Genomic DNA, 22,689 nt, shown 5'->3' on the forward strand with positions numbered 1-22,689 from the left:
ATTGGGCCATCGTAGAGCAATTTGAGAAGAAACCTTTATATAATCCCAATCCGTTTTGAAACCTTTACTTCGACGAAATTCAGATATCTTATGCTGTGAAACATTTAATCGAGAAAATATTAACAAACGAGCTAATCAAAAAATATGCTATATATCTTATTAAATCAGAGCAATAAATTAATTGTATTTTAAAGCTTTTAAAAAACTATTTTATGAAAGAAGCTCTTTTTTTATTAATTATTTAATGCTAACAGATAAAATTTCCTTTAAATAAAAAATAATAATTCAAATCGACTTCCTGGGTTAAACGTAAGGGCGGCATAAAGGTGAGTTTTATCCTGGATTAAATGCGGAGTTTATAAAACTTGCCGGGGATCGAAGTTTTAGCGGGTCACACGTGTCGAATTCGGTATTGCAGATAATCTAATGCGTAACTTCTATCACTTACTAACTTATAGAGGTCCACACTTGAGCGGGTGTGTGAGAGAGAAAAAAGAGAACTTCGTTCCATCACCGGAGTTTTGGTCCATTACCGCGGGGTGCGTTGGCACTTTGGTCAAAGTCTCAACACGCATTATGGACGATTGGTCTTAGGAAAAAATATCGCTTTATAGCTTAAAACGGATTGGGTGTTTACGTAATGACGAAGAAAGAAAAAAGCTTCCCGAAAAAAGACTAAATTTAAGCGTTCAAAATTTAATCTGTCCCATTATTATACATCTTTGAAAGTGTGCAAATTTTCTGCGCCGCAAATTAATGTGAGAATTTTATATACTGTTCCCAACCTTAAATATTCATTAATTCGAAATATTAAAATAAAAGGCTGGTTTCATTTTACATGTCAGATTAATAAATTATTCCATTGCATATAGGGGTAAACCAGTGACACACGGTACCCTTATGTATTTTCTAATACAACTTTGAACCTGAGGTTATATTATATAATAAAGGATGAAAGTAATTAAAATATGAATTAATTACAAGATCTGCAAAACAATGCTTATTTTTTGTTTTAATAGAATAATTTTTATTTTTCATATTGACTATTTAATTATAAGTTTCATTGCATTAAAAATCAGTAATTAAATGTCCGATAATTAATACTCAGACATATTAATTAATATTAAATTGTACGTTTTCTAAATATATTAAATTATTATCACTTAAATGCCTACATTCTAAATTGAATATGTGTCCTTAACTAAATTAGACTATAAGTAACATAGCAACTCGAAAGTAATTCAGTATCGCCCACGATTTTTTGCTACTAATAGATTGAGTTATAACTAAGAATATTTTAATTAAAACAGTATTAATAACCACTTATTACGTTTATCATATAACATAATAATATAATTAATAACTTAATAAAATCACAGCAAATAAAATTTTAACTGAAAGTTTAAAATTTATATGATAATGGTAAAACATTCTATTTAAGTTTCAAATACATCAGTTTTTAACTAAAGTAAAGTTTTGTTAGTGTTTGCTAATAAAAAAAAATACAACTAAAATCATTAATAATTATTTGCACAATAACATCATTTGTCTAATTTCGATTAGCTAAAACAAAACTTTGCCTAATAATAAATATTTTCTTCAACAATTGCAAACCGTAGTTACTGTCAAGTCTTCAGAAAGACTACGATAAATTGTATTCGTTATATATTCTTGTTGATCTGATGCATAAGTTTAATTTAAAGTCAAAATTTGCTAAAACTTTAACCAAAATTCTTAATTAAAAAATTATAATAATATATACCAATATTCGTAGTGTAAAATCTTTTATTTACAAAAAAGCTGACTTTGTGAGAAACTAGATAGAATTTCGCAAAATTATTGATGAAAGTCTAATGTATATAAATAGATCCATTTTTCAGTACAAATTGATTTATTTTGTGGCTCACATACTAAGAGCTACACATCTACAATTTGGTCGAGACTAATACGAAGACCTACAAGTGATCGGTCGATGAGAGAATAATCTTTTCGTTGACCGAGCTTAAGAGTCAGCTGGCCCAGTCTCAATCAAATGAACCATAACTCTGCCTAAATGGACAGTTGACACAAGCCGCCTACTTCTCAATTAAAGTCTTTATTACGATAGCTTTGTATACAAGCAGTAGGTTTTATTAATGTAACAGATTTTTATTCTAGCTAAGCAACTATTCATTGTAGATAATAATAATCTATGCAGACAAATAGGCGATTAAGCCTTGTCAGAAAAATGTGAAAAATTTTTATGTATAGCAAAAAATATTAGACAGAAATAATTTAATTAAAAAGTTGCTGTTTAAAACGTATACTATTCATAGCTTATCTCTACTTAAGTATTTTAATAATCACATGCATATTTCAAGATTATTTTGTATATTTGTAACAAAGTTTCGCTCGTTCATTTTACTTTAATTAATCGTCACATAATTATCTCAATATAGTAATAATAATTTAATTATATATAGAAATTAATTTTAATTCCCGAATACGATATGTTCATGAATTCATTTTTTTTAATCTGGGTTTAATTATCTTTTGAACTCTTAATCTTTTGTGATTGTCAATTTATTATCGGTAAATATTTTTTTCATAGTATAAAAAAATATTTTTTAGTCGTTATATATAATAATCCCAAATGGAGCTCCGTAGTACATTTATCGTATAAAATAAAATAAAAATGCCTTATAAAACTGAGACTTGATTTCGGCGTATCGCAATTTCCAGTTACGATTTTCGCAAAGTTCAGCATTTTTCCGTATCAGCCGGACAAGTGGAAGCTTTTGTCCGAGGCCAGGTAGTCCGACGATCAGCTTTTTATCGTCTTGGGGGAGCATTGCGACACGTTCCTTATTTCAAAGTTTTTAATTTAAACCGACCGGTTGTTAAGGGTAAGTAAGAAAAAAGAGCACAATGGGGTGGGAAGATATACGATCGGCTTAAAAACCGATTTCACTAATTTATCGGCGAAATTTGCCGCGCGCTTAATCCCCCTATAAAGAATAACTTAACGCGCGATCTATGATCGTTTGCACAAACACGTTTTAGTTCAACAAAAAAAAAGCAGTTGAATTTTTTTCAGCGTTAAAGCGTTAGATTTGTATGTAAATTCGACAGTTCTAGGGATGATTGTCAAAAAAATAATAATAGTTATATGGCGAAATTGAATTTTACGTGCGGCAATTACTCGCTCTTTGTGGACGAACAATGAAAACCAATCTGTGCTTATTCGTAAAATAAAAATGCAAAATTTATAGATTTAAGTAAATTTTGTAGATAGTGAATTACTTTTGCTAAAAATAAATAATAACAAAAGCGAAGTATTAAATTTAAAATCATATGCCTTACAACTACGAGATAATCGACTAGAAAATTAACATTTTTAAAAATAGGAGTGTATATATATATATATATATAAAAAAAAATATTTAATAATAATATTTTTTAAATATAATAGTAATTTAATTTAAATAAAAATATAAAAATACTTATGTAAACTTTAAACAGAATGCCTTAACATAATCTCTTTTTTTTAATTGTTGATTTGCATTTTTTAAATAAATTATGTTATTTCTGTTTTAAAAATTTAAAACTTTTGGTGTGTACTCTCAATGCTGTAAGTTAAATAAAGAAATAATATTTAGTTGTTACAACAAAAATAGATAAATATATTTTTCGTATTTATTAACTATAAACCGAGTTTGATATAAAAAACACACATCAACACAATTTAATTATTACTTATTTTAATTATATCGTCTAGTACAAATTTCTTTAGTTGGTAACAAAAAAAAATAACATTGCATTATATACCAATGTAAAGTTTTTTTTAAAAAAAACATACTTTTCGCGCGATATTTTCGAATAAGTTTTTTATTCATATTTAATTACTGAGACTTATTCTTATATTTAGTGAAGCATATTCTATGGACTATTTGGGTAAAACATGTCTAAAGGAAGATAAATATATACAAATAGTAGAAAAAAATTCGTGTATGCAATATATGCTTTTGTTTTCACTTCGCCAGCTATCCCTATCATAAAAAAGGTTCGGCATGCCGCGTCAACGCGGTCATTGCTCTGTTACTGTAATTTTCCGTTCGATTTCTTTTAAACAATTTTTTCCATTTACGGATACTTAATGGATTACCCACCACTTGACAAATGTTTTTAGTAGCCGAAGATGCCAAACTTTTTTAAATAAATTTATATAACATGCAATTTCAATGTAATCTACCATCATAAATTTTGGGGCCCATTTTTTAAAATATTGGAATATAGAATCTATATGTGTTTCTAAGCATATGTAACAAAATACATTGCAAAGCACAGCTGACTGTTAACTTTAATCCGAAAAAAATACATTTATTTTGGGGTTATAAGTTAAAATTTAATTTTCACTACTAAAAAAGTAGTTCAAAACTTAGTTTATGTGCCATAAACAATCTTAAAAACGCATTTGAAACTGATGACTTTTGAATACTTTCTAAAGACAAACATATCACAAAACAAGAAATTTTGCTGAAGAATTTATAGGAAACATATTACAACTGTACACAACTTTAAATCATGTATTGTATCTTATATATGTATATTAAAAAAATTGTGCCACTATTTACAGCTATACATTTTATATCTGAATTGTCTCTTTCAAGAGAAGTTACTACGTGTATTGAGTTCAAGAATATCATTGAAAGATTATTTTAAGTTTATCAGCGTGGTGCTACTTACAAGATGTATTTCTTTAGGAGTGACTCACGAGTAATATAAATATAAGAATAATACATATAAAACAAAACTTTGCTTTGAGTCACAGAAAATACGTTGAAAATGTATAGAATTTGATAAATATTGTGGCTAAACTAGTTGTATAATTATCAAACTCCCTCTTTGTAAGTTACAAATAATGACGCAGTATTATATAATTTCAATTTCTTCGTTTAAATACATACACAATAGAAACTTTAAGAGAAACAAAGTGCTTCAAAATATCTAGTTACTTGACGTTTAAACGTGTTCGTATCGAACATTAAACAATTGAAACTGTATAGAAGTCCCTCATGTGGTTTCCCAAAACGACGCGAACGAAAACATCGTTCCAATTTTGCGAACGAGACGAACGTTTTAAAACACACTTTAAAAGTATATAATATATCCGAATATCCATTTCGATATTGTGGAAAGTAACAATGGCGAACGCTTGCGGGCATTAGGAAAAATTTAAGACTGTCGCCACTTTCGAATACAATATGACGTCTTAATGGTAATGCGATCGCAAAAATGTCAACGCGGGAGTATATGAAAAAAGTTCGCAGCGTATATTAAACCTTGAATCCTTTATAATATTACGTATACGTTCGTTTTCCACGTAAGCACACATACATAGTATAATATACATCGAACACACTAACAGAAACTATTAAGCCCGTCTTTAGCGTAGAGGCCGTAATCCGGGCTCGTTTAATCATGGTTTATAAAGCCAACGACTCGTTATTCGGCAAACATAACTTTTTTTCCTGTCGTTGACTATTTATTTAGCCCATTTATGAAAGCCCGAATAAACCTTTTCGGCAGTCTCGGATTGCCACTTTTCACGAGTGAGACGCTAATGTATTAACGACTATTTGATTATTGCGTAATGAAATTTTCACATGAAAATGTATTTTATAATGAAATTCACGTTTTATTGATTTCGGATTGTTGTGTCTTATTTATATTATAAAATATTCAAAATGGGAGCAATTTATTATAAAGTAAGTGTACTCATAAATGTGCTTACAATGCTTAGAAAAGCAAAGAAAAAAAATATTTTATATTATTCATATATTCATTTTACTTATGTGTATTGCAAACTTTGTTAACTTTAATATTTATATATTTGCTACATTTTTTAACGCATTTTGTATAGAACTAGATTTTTAGTGAATTTTGATTCTGAAACTTATTATATCATATATTTATTTTATATCATATTTATGAATATAAAATTTTATTTTTACTACTAATATAATTAACAATTTATGATATTAAATGAATTTACACATCGACGACCATTGATTAAATAAAATGTCGTTAAAATATTAAAACAGGGTCTAAGCCCCTAACTACTTACTAAAATATTATTGTAAAAACTAAATGTATTTATACATAATATTGATTTAATGTATTTAAATAACATCAAAAAGTGCACTTCCTGTACTTTAATAAAAAAAATGAAAACAATAAATAAATACAATCAGATTATTTATTGTCATATAAATAAATAAGTCACAGAGATAAGATTCATATATAGAATGAGACATAGTTATTTCACACTTTTTCTATGTCAAGATATTTTTAATTACCCTTTATAATCGATTATGGTAGAACAAATTCTCGAAGCTCAAATTAACTCTTGATGCTTTAGAAGTGACTGAAACAAATCTTACGATTGAAAAGGATAGTTTCTCTAGCAGCCTTTTCCTAGACTTTAATGGCATCGGCCTTAAGGCCTCACCGATGAGGAACATTGGATTCTAAATCCGATGTATTTCAAAATCCAATATATATTAGGTCATAAAATGTAGAGCTGAGTAATTAGTGATTTTTCTACTGCAGCGTTCCAGTTTATATATTTTTGCAAACTGAAAAGAGATCGACAATTCTCTCATCTAACTATTAAAATCTTATAAAATTCACAAATATTGACTTAGATTTATAGCAGTAGTTTCTTTAGAATTTGCTATTTGTTAAGGAAGAATGGTTTGTGTAAAAAAATCCTTGCCAAAAACTAACTAATAATAGAATTTTTAAATATTTATTTTGGATTTTATATTTTTGTTGTTCGACTAAGTTCGAAAAAGACATAACGAAATGTTTTATTATGGTTATTTTTAGAGACAGTCATCACATATTACAGTTATCGTAAATCCGTCTCTTTTTAAACTACCTGCTCTGAATAAAGCTATGAAATTATTAGGTTATTTGCTTTTGAAATTTTCAGCAGTGATAAATATATTGGTATAAATTTTATTTTTAACAAAAAACATATAAAATGAATATTAAAGAAAGTCGCAGTGGGAACGAGCGTTCCCACTGCGACGGCGACGGCACGATTTTTTTGCTTTTGACATGAATTTTTGACTTCTGAGAAGGGATAATTGTTTTTTGCGCTATCCTATTGAGCAAAATTCGGTTTATATGTGCTTTATTCGATTTTCACTCGTAATATTGCTACAAAGTCTTAATATAATGGCACAATTTTATTGATTTTGACCTGGACTGGAACTTTACTATATGGCAACACTAAGCAGCAAAAAAAAACAGATAAATATTTTGAGTAGATATTTTTAATAATTTTTAATGCCTAATTAAAATATTTTACATAAAAAATGATTTCAGAAAATATGTAGCAATGTTGGCTAATTTTTATATTTATTATTAGTATAGAAAGGGTTGACTTGTACCTATTATTATTTATTTAAGATAGTATATTACGATGTTAAAAATATATAAAATGGCAATTTTGTCATAAGGCCCGGAATCATTGTTTTTCCTAGGCCCGGATTCGCTCTCGGCGGTAGACTTTTTTTATCATTTTAGAGCAGCAGCTTATTGGTTGGGTTACGTAGTGGTTTCCCAATTGTCTTAAAATTAAAATTCCTAGGATTCAATAAAGACCTCACTGTCATATAACAACATTGCATAAAATGTATTAAATCAATAGCAAATTTCACATGACAAACATATCGATTATGAATAAAGCACGTCACCCAAAAGACAAACAAACATCACCGGTCAGTGGGAATATGGACTTTGCAAACTTTTACCAATATTATATATTGCCATAGTCAATGCCATATAAACAAAGACCGTCGGGCAAAGCTCGTTTAAATGCATCGTTTGCACAATCTCCAACCCGCCGAGATTGGTGCCCTGTACTGAACCGGTGTCGAGGTCGACTGTTGCATTATTCAATTTACACGGTTAACGCGGATACAAACAGACCAACCAAAGACGCAAAATAATAGCAGCCAACAAAGCAAACAAACGTTCAAGATGCTTGAAGGCGTCAACTAAATTTTAACGCGAAACTTCGACCGTAAAAGTTGTGCGCGAACCGCGAAAAGCGACGAATTAATACAACATTCAAATCGCGACACAAATGCGAAAAAGTTTTTTTGATACTTTATGTAGTGTAAATAGCTATTCAAAGTTTTGAAGTTTACATAAGTTGTTCAAAAAGACTCTGGAGAGCCAGTTTTGTTAAGAATTAAAGTTGAACGAATATGTTTTAGATTCGCTGCATTTTTTTAAACGCTGCATTTAAAAGGTAGGTCTATGCCAGATGCTGAAAAATATGTATGCTTTCTTTGAAGCTTTTAATAAAGGTCAGACGTATTTGTTGAATGGCATGAAATTATTTACGATTTTCTGAATTACTCTAGTCAGTTTTAACTTTGCTATGGTAATCTAAGAAATACATCAGATAAGAAGAAATGCGTGGGAATCGGCAGATTTGCAAATATGTATAGGGTTTTTCGCAAAGTTTTTTTCCATCAAAAAATTTCCTAATAAAAAAAACAAGGATTAACAACTCCACTTGCTTTTAAAAAGTTATTTTAATAATATAAACAAATATTTTCTAATAAATTATAATTGTTTAACTATATTTCCAGTGCTTAAAAATTCTAGTTTCTATGGATAATATAAATTACATGCTTAAAATATTCGCAAAAAATTATTGCAAAAATAAAAACAGTAAAGATATATTTTTTTATATATAAGGATATCAACAACAATATACTGTATTATTGTAATCTCGTACTATATATTACATGATTAGTTTTCATTTGCTATTTTTTTTAATTTTCAAGAAAATCAAAAAGTCCAAATGAGAATTTTTGTTTCTCGAGAAATATAGAAAACATCGAGAAGTCAAAATTCCGACAATATGGTACAAATAATTTAGCTTGAAAACAACAAATCCGTATCCAGTAATCGAGACCTTAACAAATTACATAAATAAATAATTTATCAATTTTAGATTTAATGTTGTTTAATAAAAATTTAGAAAAAAATGGTAATTTATTAAATTTTTTTTTTAAATAAGCTAAATTGTGCACAGTACAATTTGTTGATTGTAATCTGTAAAAATATTGTTTAATTAATACAATTCATGTCACTAATATAAGGACTTCTTAGATTCATGTTTCATTACTATCTTAGCAATTCTTAACTGTACTTATCTCACTGTAATGTTGTTAACTTCAAATTATTTAAATCAAGGCTTTCGACAAATTTCTTAAAGCTTAAGAAAATCGATAAAATAGATATTATAAATATTTTAATAGGTATTAATTGGCATTAATTACGTTTACCCCGCTGTTATGTTACAATAAAAGTTTAATAGAAAAATAATAAAATAATCTACCATTTAAGGCAATCCTAAAATAATTTACTAATATATGTCTGTACATATACAATATTTAATATTTAAATTAACCATTTTGTTTTAAAATGAGTCTATAATTGGTTGCGGATAAGTAAATATGTCATTGTTGGTATTAATTTTATACTCATTTGTAATGATACTATTTCATCATATAAAAAAAAAATATTTGTATACCAGGAAAAATTAAAAATAAATTTACAATATTTTATTTTATTTTTGTTCGACCAAGGAGTACAACAAAATATGATAAAAGTTATCCTTCTAATTTATAGAGAATTGAAGAACAACTAAAAACCAGAAAGTCGTGCTTTAAATATGTTAGTAGTATTTGATCAAGGAATTATCGGTAAAACTTGGCTATTTAACATTATTTAATGTGCAGCAACACAGATATAATAAAAATACATACGGATTGACTGTTAAAACTTAAATTTAAAAATATACATTAATTTTGGGATCACCCACTAAAATGCATTTGTAATTAAATAATAAAACTTAATAAACTATTATTATAATTAAGACATAAATTATAGGTTTAATACATATAGTTATACTTAGATTCCATAAAAAAGTAAAAATAATAATAATCAAATAAATGTCATTAGAAAATTTCATTGATATACAAGGCTCATAATTATTACTTAAAGTATGACTTTATTAACTTAGTGGGTGTATAAAAATAGTAATAATTATTAAATTTACATATATGGCAAATTCATATTTACTTAAAAATATGGTAGAAAAATTATTAATATATTAGGATTTTTTATTATAAAAATTGTATATACATACATAACATTATATATGCAGCCTTACTCAGAATCACGAACGATCGAGAAAGCTGTCTCACTATTTCAATTATGCAACTTCACGTTTTTGTCAGCTTCTCTCACTCTCCTCTCCACAAACTCGAGTTAAACACAGTAATTACATAATGAACGCGATACGCAGATACATAGCGTTTAGAGCTTGAAAAGCTCCGTCGTCGCTAGGCATTAGACATTATTATTCAGTCCCGGGATTTAATCGACGTGTTTAAGCTTTCGAGGTAATCGCCGTGTCGTTATTGCGTTTTCATTATTACAACACAAACAACATACACATACCCATCGTACAAAAATGAGATGCAGTGAATGCGTAACGAATATAGACAGAATTTCTCACGTTCTACCCTACGAGAACGAATAAAAGTTTATGTGTCGTATACTGTTAAAAGGAAACATTGAAATCGTTTTACCGAATGCGTTGTCAATAATATTATTTTATATTATATGATTATTGTACGTATACGCGACGCGCTTTCCGAACTTATTATATTACATGTAATGTTTTAGTGTCATCGTAAATTTTGTTTACTTCTGGCTAATAAAAGTCTGGCCACATTGAAGGAAAAATCGTGCATTTTTGCACTGCATCATCAAAACGCACATTTGAATATATTTTTATAAGGACATTAAAAGAAAACGCTTGCGTTAGACGAAACACTTGAAAACAACGACTTATACAATTGAATTGGTAGGTTGTTGTGACCACATGTGCTTTTTATTATATATACTATGTATAAAAACATATTATTTAATTGTTATTGTATGTATAATCCCTTTTTTATTCCCAAATTAGGTCAAACATGCGCTTAAGTAGTAGTTCTCTGTCAGTAAACATTAATGAACACAATCATTGCCTTTTTTTATCTTTGGCTATCTAGTTTCATATAATACAATGAAAATAAGGCAATATACAGATAGCCCAAATCTATTTTTTAAATGGCCGAACTAAAATATCAGTTTAGACAGAAAAATAAAATTTAGTAAATTTAGTTAAAGCAAAAATTAATATATAATATATATCTTTAATCTTTCTCCATAATAAAATATTTTTTTAACTTCTATTTCTTAAAATTTTCACATTAAGTAATTCATGTAGTTTTTGTAGTTAATATGGCTCAGTGTAAATCAGATGTTTCAAACGCGCGGCATGCTTCTTAAAGCTTAAAATTAATTATAGTAAAATACTTTTCTATTTAATATAATCTTTTTTTTAATTTTAAAAAAACTTAATCCCAAAATAAATTTTAGTGAAGTTTATTTTGGGATTAAATTTTAATAATTCGTATTTAGATTTTTATCATATTATATGTAACATGACAATCCTCGGCTAATGTATTACAGGGGGATGAAAATGTAATTTAAATTTAAATAAAAACGCGTGCCAACCACCAGAATGACATACATTTAATTAGTAAAATATATTTGTAGTATGATAGTTGTGACACATTTAATAACTTATTGTGTTGAGGAAATAAACAAAAAGGATCACACAACCCCTAAATAAAGGCGAAGAAAGAGTTATTACATTTACGGCTAAATTTAATCTGACAGTTTTGCTATTATTGTCCTTGGACTTCTTCCTAAATGTATCGTTAATGTAGAACTACACAAAACAACTTACGACAACTATTAGTACGTTTCTAAGATTAATTGGCAGCGGGCCCCACTCAAGTTTATATTATAATAAAGAGGCGGCCGCACTAAATTTCTAGAAAGCCTGCATATTGCAGATTCCTGAAAACTATATTGTGAAAAATCAAATTAAATAAAATATATAAATTAATATTATAAATAATTAATTAATGATCTATTTTATTTAATCATACTTTTATTTTTTATGTAGATAAGGTTATGTTACCGCATCTTTTACGTTTCAATGAATTTATGTATTTGTTACGATTAATATGTATTAGCAATTAAAATATAATTTCATTAAAATTGCGGTTAAATCATATCGGAATACACTTTATCCAGTAGATATATATTTTAACAAGTAAAAATATAATTTATTTAACAGGTAATAGGCAAGTTATATGCTGCTCTAGAGTGTCTAATGTAGTATGCAACATTTTAAAGCAGCGTATAATTTTATCAGCGCCTATCAGATAAACTGTATTTTTTATTGAATAAATATTTGTCTACAAATGAAAACCTATTCGAACGGTTAGTAAATTATATTTTCATTAGTAAAAATATAACTTCTTCGAAAAATACGCATTCACTGTAACATATGTACATATATATTTAAACCTAGAAACAAGCAGACTTTGAATAGCATACGCTTTGCATTGTTTATATTCAATTAAAATCTTGTCGGTAATGTTATATTTACATATGCTTAAAATCAAACAATTTTACAATTTCAGTTACAAATAAATATTTCATATTTTCCTACAAAATAACCCATAAAATCAGCTTCCAAAATATTCTAAGGAACAACAGTTAATGTTGATTTAGGTAATTGTTATGTGTTACTTATGTTTTCAAAATGTATTATAATCTAACCTGTTAATTATTTGGCATTTAAAAATTTAATCTCATATTCTCGATCCATGAGATAAAATAATCAGTGTATTATATCAAATATAGTGACATATTAGTAACAAAAACATATATTTTTTAACTGCATCAAGGATCATAATTTGTTGTTTTTTAATTTATGTTTGTATAGGGCAATTCCTAAATAATTGTCATTTTTTTTAATTTAAGTTTTAATGTTATGTCTGTTTTGGTGTACATCAGGACTCTATATATCGATTTAAAAAAAATAGGCTAAAAAATTTACGAGCGCAGAATTTTTAGCAAGTAAACAATTTATACGAAATTGTATATCATATTATTTTTTTTAAATCGATCACAACGTCAAATATAGTTTAGTTACATTTGAGCTGAAAATTACGCTATCAAAAATAGTACTGATGTAATCCGTTGATGAAAATTTAAATCAGTCCGATTCAACAGTGCATAGAAATATTAAAAATGTTCAGAAGGTTGTATAGGTTTCACCCAAATTAAGCGAAAAAACAAGTCAGCGTTTATCCGCATATACCAAGAGCTACAGGATCTTGAAACTGATTGCCATTTCTTAATCATTTGATAGCCAGAAATGACAAATCGGTGTTTTACGACAATAATCATTGTAAAGAACAGTGAATTAACAATGATTAAGTAATTAAGCCTAGACATACTAAGAAAATTGCATAGAGATTCCGAATTATGAAACTCTTAAACCTGGCCAACAACAGCAACTTTATATTGTAATCAGCTGGATCTAATATATAGATCCAGCTGATTACTGAATCTAATATAAATAGTTCTACAACACGATGTGACGAAATTGACTGAAATTGAAATCGATTAATTCAAGGAAATTGGCTTAAAGATTTATCTCATCCACTTTATTCCCCAGACTTTGCTTCTTCCGACTATCATTTATTTTGATCGATGCAACAGTTCCAAGACGAATCAAAAATAAAAATGCAGATGATGTGAAAAGAGTGCTATCAAAATATTTCGATTACATTTTGTGCTAATGGAATTAAAAAAATAGCCCAGTGGTAGGAAAAGATTATATCTCTTTTGACATTGATTTTATAACGTTTTCATCCCATCACCTTTGACTCAACGTTATAACATGATATACGTAATATTTTATTGCGTTTTTACGATATATCCCAGATCAAGAAATGCGATACTAAAGCGTATGTGTCTTACCATTTGGATAAATATATATTTGCTTGCCCTTTGCGTTCAAAATTACTTATAACCCACGTGTTATTTTTTATAATAAGCCTATTTTTTTTATAAACAATATCATTACGTTTTATATAATATTCAAAGTATAAGGCAAAGCCTCGCCGAAATTTAACAGATAATATGGCTATTTACATCGAACTGAAATTACTTCATTTAACTTGTAATATTACTCAAAAATTTTGCTTTATATACAATACTTTTTGTGTTTGAAAACCATGACACCGTTGATACAGATTATGCCGGTAACAATAAATTTGCATGTAGTAAATAGTTCCAATATGTGCACTTCTGCGTGAAACGCCGCGAACGTGCTTCGTCGCAGCGAAAAATGATGAATATGCAATAAATCCCCTCACTATTGTGCATATGGAGCATTTCATTGAATTTTCCTATTAAGTTCCGGCGATATAAATCTCTTATAGAACAAATAAAAATTATTTATGCCCACTACTCCAACCGTCGCTGATGATTTATGGCGAATTGTGAAATGCGAGAAGTGCAACTCTAGAGAGAGCACAATAGATTGATTGAGGTGCAAAAAGTTCCAGAATAGAGCTTACGGCGAACGAAAGCTCTCTATATATGTTTTGCAAGCTCCTCGCGTAGATTCGTACGTAAAACCATCCCACACATTTACGTACACACAAAAAAATAATATGCTAAATAACTAATGCACTCTTCCCGATTTGCATTTTGTCGTGGATAATGCATTGAAATTTATTCGAGTTTTTACACTATTCGACATAATAATAAAAACTGTGCATATCATAAATTATGCATTTTGATGAAAAATACAATAAAATATTATACGTACGTGTAATGGAAAGACGTATATTCATAGTTTAATTTCCCAGTGTAATAGGTTCGAAACGAAAAGCGTTGCAATTAAATTTCCAGCAATTAAAATTGTTTTCCACTAAGTGCTCGTTTGAAATGCGGTATTTGTAAAATGTATACACACGCGAATTAAACGCTGTTTTTGAATGCACACACAGAAAAACCTCTGAAATAATTAGTTTGTTAAACAAATCCAGATTGATAAATTGCAAATGATAAGATATTTTTTGGCTAAATACATATAAAATATTACTATGAGCTGATGTAACTCATTAATGAAAAAAAATTATGTACGATCTTTAACGATATTATGAAAATTTGTGATGTTCGATCGGAATTTTAATTATATAATAATTAATAATTTAACCTGCCAGACACGATACATATTTAATATCACTAAGGTTATGATTCTAACCTAGGTCTTTTAGGTCAATAGTCATCGATTCAATCTGTATTCTTTAGTAAACACATTATTAAAACACTATTAAATTAATTAAACATTATTAAATTAATTATTTAAAATATTTTATTACTTTATTCTCGTTTTTAGAATTAATTCAGTATGAATTTGACCTTTTGTGAATATTATATTATAAATTTATTATCTCACGGATGAATATAGTAATGATTAAATAAAATCGAGCCAGATCGTACATATTAGGTATTAAAAATTCTGTATGTATTCAACACAAAAATATAATAATTATGAACCTGTTTTAATAAATGTTTTACCATTCTTTGCGTTTTTTACACTATAATTATTAACTACAATATATCTTACATCCATAAAAATTAACCCAAATTAATAAAAATATTTTGTATACAAATATTTATTCTGTAATTATATAATTTTTTTGTAAAATTTAAATTAATTTCTCAATTTTTCGAGAAATTAACATCAAAAAATAAGAAACATAAATAATTCTTAAAATTTTTTCATTATAAATTGATGTAATTAATTAACATTATATAATTAAAAATGTAAATTTATATTAATAATAGGAATAGATCTGTCTTATTTATATATATTTATATGTATATAAATATACAAATATATTATATAATTAAAATCGTAGCCGTTAAATAATTAATAAAGAATTAGATGTAATGTAAATTAAACAAAAATAACCAATAATTTTTATATTATCATTGTGCTAACTACAAATAATATACAAAAAAATAATCACGCTTATTTTAACACTTGGTACGATGAAAGATAAAAAAAGTTCAAACTTTTTATAATTAACGGTTTAAATTTTATTTTAACGGTTGTTTGCGCATTGCATTAATTTTGTGGCCCTGAAAGATTTTTAATTTAACTTTAACATATTTATACAGCAGATTATTATATATTAATATTAATTTAAAAAGACAAAAGATCTTAAAATCCTTTGCTTTTACTTAGTATATTTTAGTACATACAGTACTAATATCACAATCGAAAGCATACAATTAATAATAAATCAGTTAATGTTTATTATTTATAAATACAGTAAAAATACAGTTTTATAAACAAAAAATGAAATATTATATATATTTATTAAATCTATAAAAAACATAATTTATTCACGTTATACAATACACATTAAAAAAAATTATTCCTAACATACATATTTATGAACTGATCAAATATTGTAATAAAAAACAAACTGTTTCAAGTTCGCTTATTGAAAATATAATGCGAAAGAATATTATGGTATTTATTAAAATTAAAAAGTATATTTAATCACTATTTATATATCAAAAAAAAAAGATCTGCAATACTATTCATTAAATTAAAAAATATTATAAGATAATTTACGCAGTTCGTTTGATTTATTAATGTTAATATTACGTATAAGCGCGTTTTTAGTATTCTAAAGATATAAGATTTTTATTCAGCGCTACTGCAATTCTCCAGCTTCTTGAATTGAATAAGGTTTATTTTAACGATTTCCCATTTAGCCTTAAGTCTTAGTCCGATACACGTTTACTCGAAAGATAATGGAACACAACTGCTCTAACAATCACTGGTCTAAATTATTTTCCGTCAAGTTTATCCCACCGAATTAAGGAAGTGAGCCAATTCTACCTGTTTTTGTCGGATTCGACCGTGTTAATTGAACGCGCGCCAACAAAGCTACAAAGTTGAAACCCAATGAAGTTTGCTTAATGTTGTTATAAAATGTACCGTTTGTGGTTACTAATGGTTATGCAAAACCTTTAACTCGGATATTGTTTAACCATCTGTGAAACGTTTAGGCCACTAGATGCCCCTAAACGATTAAAATAATTATATATCGTGTATTTTGTGGCAACAGCTTAACGACGTCGACGTTTTTCCATTATTTTTTACCGAGTTTCTTATTCACAGTCCATCAGTCAGTTTTCCCACAATTAAGCGTAAGTTTTTTTATAGTTCTATGTTCGTTGTGTTACAACAACTTTATAATAAAATTACTAAAACTTTTACTACTAATAACATAAATTTCATATACGCATTAATAATTAAATAATAAATAATTAACGTTATGCTTAATATCAATAAATCATTTTCATAAATAGAATAAAGCCTGATTAAATCGCCTTGGTGAGCTTTGCAAGTTGCTAAAAGTGTCTTTACTATGAAAAAGGAAATGAGATAATACTTTGAAACTAAATTTTAAGTCCGCCGCCATTATCGACTCGTGTCATAATTTCAATACTATGTTTAATGCAAGTTTCGAGTTTTACACAGCTTGTTCAAACATGACCTGCCAATATAATAATGTCTAGTTTAAATATTATAGTAAATTTATATGGCATCTTTAGACTTTTTATGTTATTCATAGTATCGTAAAAATGCATGGTATATAAATTATATATTACAAAATTATTACTCATAAAAATGCATAGTACATAAATTGTATATTACAAAATTATCGAAATTTTTATTATTTTATGCTTAATAATAATAAATAATTATATTGTTTATTTAATATTTTATACCATGCTATAAAAATAAAATTAATAACACGCGGAGCGCTCATCGATTAAAATAGGAGACAATGACGCAACATTTTTTTAGATTTGAGATTGTACTTGTAATCAAGATTCATCTACGCATATCTATTGTCTTTAATATTTATAATTTAAAACAGGGATTCACTATACTATTAAAAACAGTCAAGCGGTTTTTTAAGCTAAATCTAGGTGGAATAACCATTTCAAATGTAAGTTTTTGATTTATTTTTATTTATTATCGTGTCTGAAAGATCGGAATTACTAATCAATTAATATTTAAAATTATTCACACATACGGTTTTCCCAGATTTTCATAATCAATTTACATATTATAGTCACCTAAACATAGTTTATTGATCTTTCTTGATTCCGGCCTTTATTATAAAATTATGATAAAATTTGGTTTTCACTTCGGTAATCTTTCATTCGCTAATTCCTAAATTTGAAAAATATATTAAGTTTGCTTATTTTCATCTACTTTATTATTAAAATATTTACATAACTTCTAGAACAAGTACAGATTTGGCAACCTCGCACTTGTCATTTAACATTTAACTTGCTGCACCTTTTTTTGTTTATTTTGCTTTTAAGGGGAATATTTTTTTAATAAATCTTCTGTTGTAACCTGATAGACGTAAGCCCAATGCGTTACAACAGGCAAATTTGTAAAACTGAGTAAGTCAATCAGACATGAATACCTACTAGTAATTATTATTTGCCAGACTGAAAGCCTGGAAATTGGTGACATCTATATTAATAATTATAAATCATTATTTGCTATACAATTTTATATAATAGTTGTCACTGCAGCTAGGGCCAATTTAATTTTAATATTAATGCATTTTTTTATAAAAAAAAATTCGGGTGCCGTTGCCGGGGCTCGAACCCGAAACCTCAACATTACTAGTCTGAGATGTTACGAACTACGCTATTGCCGTCCTTATGAATGAGTTCTTTTCTCACTGTCAATGCGACAATTTTCATTAATACGATACGGATTAAGATTGAAGCCAAACTATATTTATTAAACTGTCCTTATCGATTTGACAAATACATATTTTATTACAATAATTTTTAATATAACTTTATTTTATTTCAAATAACTTGTTTTTATTTTAGATATATTAATTATAATATAGTGATCAATTAAAATTTTCTTAATTTTTATTAGTATATTACATATATTTGTTTAATAATTAAAGTATTTTAGTAGCGATACAATTAAATATATATATATATAAATATAATTCTTTGTAAATATTTTCATATTTACTTTTGGGAATTGTGATAATATTATTTAACAATCTGGCCTTTGCCTGAATATTTTGCTATATACTTTGGTTTGAAAACATAACTAATATGTATTTACTAATTATACAAATATTTAATATCTCTAGAATATGATTTTGTATAATTCCTACGAATTCGTTTAACAAATTTTCATATATACAAAGGTGAACCACAAAGAATATACATTTAAAATATAAATATAATATTCAATATTTTAAATTAATTTTATCGATAATAAAATTTGTAAAATTAATGTGTACCATTAAAATGTTGAATATAGTGGCTTTGGCATACTGTAAATTGTATAAAATCATCGCGTAGAGTCCTCTCAATTTTGGCACAGCTATTGATATTATTTGTACTGATTTTCATTGTCATCTATTACGGTATACATTTTAAAATATTCCCATGAAAAGTTTAGTTTAACAACTAGTTGTATTTAATATGAACTCCTGAATGGATTTAAATACGTATATATACTAGCAGGCGGCCGGTCAAAAGGGCGTACATGAGCGCTGCATTATAAGCGCTGCGTTATAAGAGCGTTTACCAAAGTAGCGCTGTAACAAAATAGCGTACGTCAAATGCACAGTCATATGAGCGCTTGATAAAAGAGAGCATGTCATAAGAGCGCAAAAATAGTTGGAGAAAATCAAGTAATGAATATTTTAGGAATTATGTATACAAAATATAAGTAAATTGTGAGAAATTTACAAAGAATAAGTAAATTGTGAGTTTACAAAGAATAAAAATTCACGAGATATAGGGGGTAAAATTAGTATTTTATACAAAATACTGTTATTCCCAAATGATATTTGAAATTAAAACCATATTTAGACAAACCAAAATATTTAGAAATTTATTTAAACAGTTTTTAAAAAATAATTAAATTGATCATAAAAAATGATTACATTAAAAGATTATTCTAAAACTTGAAACTTGTACACGATTTAATATTGGTAAAAATAGTCTTAGCATGAACGTGTCTATAGCTGATGTTGAACGTTCGTTCAGGTCGTTGAATCGCATTAAATACATATGAGAAATTTGATTTCCTATGATGCACTAAATGCCCTTGCTGCACTATCAATCCAGAAAGTGTACAAAATAAATCAAAATAAAAATTAAATTGAAAATTATACTAAACAATTGTAGAATTTACAATTTTAAAAGGGGACCATATATAAACTTATTTTAGAAACAATATTTTGATTAGCTTACAAATAATAATAATAAACTATTATGCTAATCTCTCTTAGTAAATTGATTAGTGTTTTTATAAATCGATATATTATTCTATAGTTTTTAGTATCTGGACAGTAAATGGATCTCTTGGTGCAGAGGTACATATTATATTAGTCTAACAATATTTACTTGCTGCACCATACCAATTAATTGTCATAATATTTAAGATTCATTATTTGCATCAAATATTGGCATAATCCATCTTCTTTTAAGTGGTTATTAGATATCATTCCTACTATTATTACTATCACAGTAATAATAACACGGTTAATATCAAATTCGTCGTCACTTCCTTAAACAACCATTATTAGCTCGAAAATACATTAAATGTGTAATTATTATTCGAGTTGCCGGTAAAAATGTCGATACCCAGGTCGACAGTTGTCAATCGCTGATATTAATAGTGCGAGCGATATAGCGAGCTCTGCTTGCATCTCGCTCTTTTTTTCTAATCTTTTTATTTCATAACAGACACACAATATAAAGTAACAATTATGCACAATTAGAGCATATGATCCCGTTTCATCCCATATCATAAAAATATAGATACCCATTGAAGGAAAAAATCAGTTTAAGAGTAATAATTGCCGACGTAAAACTGTCAAGTAAGCGTTATGCGGTCTTAAGACGACTCGGTCCGGCCATGTACCGATGAAACGTTTTACAATAAACATACACTCGTAAATTTAATTAAGATTATTAAGTTATTTGCATAAGTTAAAAATTGAATATTACTAAAATGTGTTTACCACAAGTTTTTTTACCATTAATAAATAGAAATTGGCAAAATTAGCTCCAACACAAAGCCAATAAATGCATTTCAAGTTTTGTCGACGTAAGAGTGCTACGCTTGGAATACACTCATATAACGAATACACATTGTCGAGTTACGAACACAAAGGGTTAACTATATTCGAAAGACACAAAAAATTACAAAGACATTACCTTGTCCACGCGTGAAGACGCCGGTGCAACGACCTTGCATGTCACATAGGCCCACGTAAAGCTATGCACACTATTATAAACACTAATTTGAATTATACACTGCTTAATTCTAACACATACACTAAATTACACTATCACTTTATAATTAAAAACATCGAAAGGGATATTATTATAAACGAAAACACTTATTCGACAAAAATATAACGAAACAGTTTACGCAACCGATGACGCGTAGCTACTGATTGTTTTTTAAATATTTCGAGATGCACAAACAAGCTCAAACTAGGTCAAGGTTATGCTTCGCGGATAATAAACCATAAGGATTAAAATGTCGTGCATCTCAGATTACAAAAAAAAAATTTTTTTATCAAAGGTTGACAATTTGTCTATTTTTTAAATATTTATCTCTAATTCGAATTATTTTAATGCAAGTCGTTTGTTTATTTTTAAAATATCTATCTCTCGTTCGATTTATTTTAATGCGAGAGTGACACGAAGGTCACCTTTGTTGTTGTGTTGTTATGTTGACCTTCTAAAAGTATAATGTCGATGATTTCAAGTTTATTTATATGAAAAATATTATTGAAATCTAATTTATACGTGCCAAATTTACGACATTTTCAAATGACGTTCTTCCGTTGAAAATAGTGAAAAAAATATATTTTTATTACATATTAATAATATGGGAGTTAGGGGGGGGGGGAAACAAAACTATATTTTTAAATTTCTTTTCTTTATTTTATAAACATATTATGTATTTATTTTTTTTAATTAATTTTATTCGACGCTCCTTCGTACAAAAGTCAGCATTAACCGCATTATATAATATATTGTCTTTCTTTAATTAGTCTAAAATTTTTTTTTCAATTGATATTAATGCAATAACTGACAATCGACTCTCACTTTTTTAAATAATGTGTCTAATTCGCTTAGGAAATACAATAATTCAACATAGTTGCCTCCATTTACGGTATTATTATGTTCAGTGTCCTCGAAAAGAAAGTTCTTGCTTAGATAAAAAGCAAATCACGTTAATTAATTCGGAAATAATATATCTGTTTGCAGTTACTTTCTTATTATCTAATTCAACATCTAAATTGAACACTGAAAAAATCATCGATACTATTTTCTTTACTAAGTCTTTCCAATTGTATAGTAGCGCATATGTTAGGTTGAGAACATTCGTGCCTTTTACGAGCTTCACTTAAATTGTAATAAATTTAAAAATATAGTTTTTGTTACCGTCCCCCCTATTTTACGAACTTCACTTAAATTATAATAAATTTAAAAATATGTATATCGTATATATGGGGATGGGGAGCCATACTTTTGTATTTTGTATGTAATTATTAATAAATAATAATATTTTCATTGTCTAAT

The 22,689-nt window shown here is 27.4% G+C and overlaps 1 protein-coding gene across 2 annotated transcripts in view; it reads right to left on the reverse strand.

Moving 5' to 3' along the window:
• Positions 1–21,526, reverse strand: part of LOC148226414 (lachesin-like) — a 166,833-nt gene extending 145,307 nt beyond the window's left edge. For both annotated transcript variants that reach the window (XM_088203806.1, XM_088203807.1), the window contains exon 1: positions 21,310–21,526. In XM_088203806.1, coding sequence (XP_088059932.1) covers positions 21,310–21,349 — 40 coding nt within the window. In that variant the 5' untranslated portion in view covers positions 21,350–21,526. The remainder of the gene's footprint in view (positions 1–21,309) is intronic.
• Between the last annotated feature and the right edge of the window lie 1,163 nt (positions 21,527–22,689).

The sequence above is a fragment of the Plectrocnemia conspersa genome, unplaced genomic scaffold, assembly GCF_051122295.1.
Source record: "Plectrocnemia conspersa isolate PC_06_02 unplaced genomic scaffold, ASM5112229v1 ptg000014l, whole genome shotgun sequence".
Taxonomy (NCBI): domain Eukaryota; kingdom Metazoa; phylum Arthropoda; class Insecta; order Trichoptera; family Polycentropodidae; genus Plectrocnemia; species Plectrocnemia conspersa.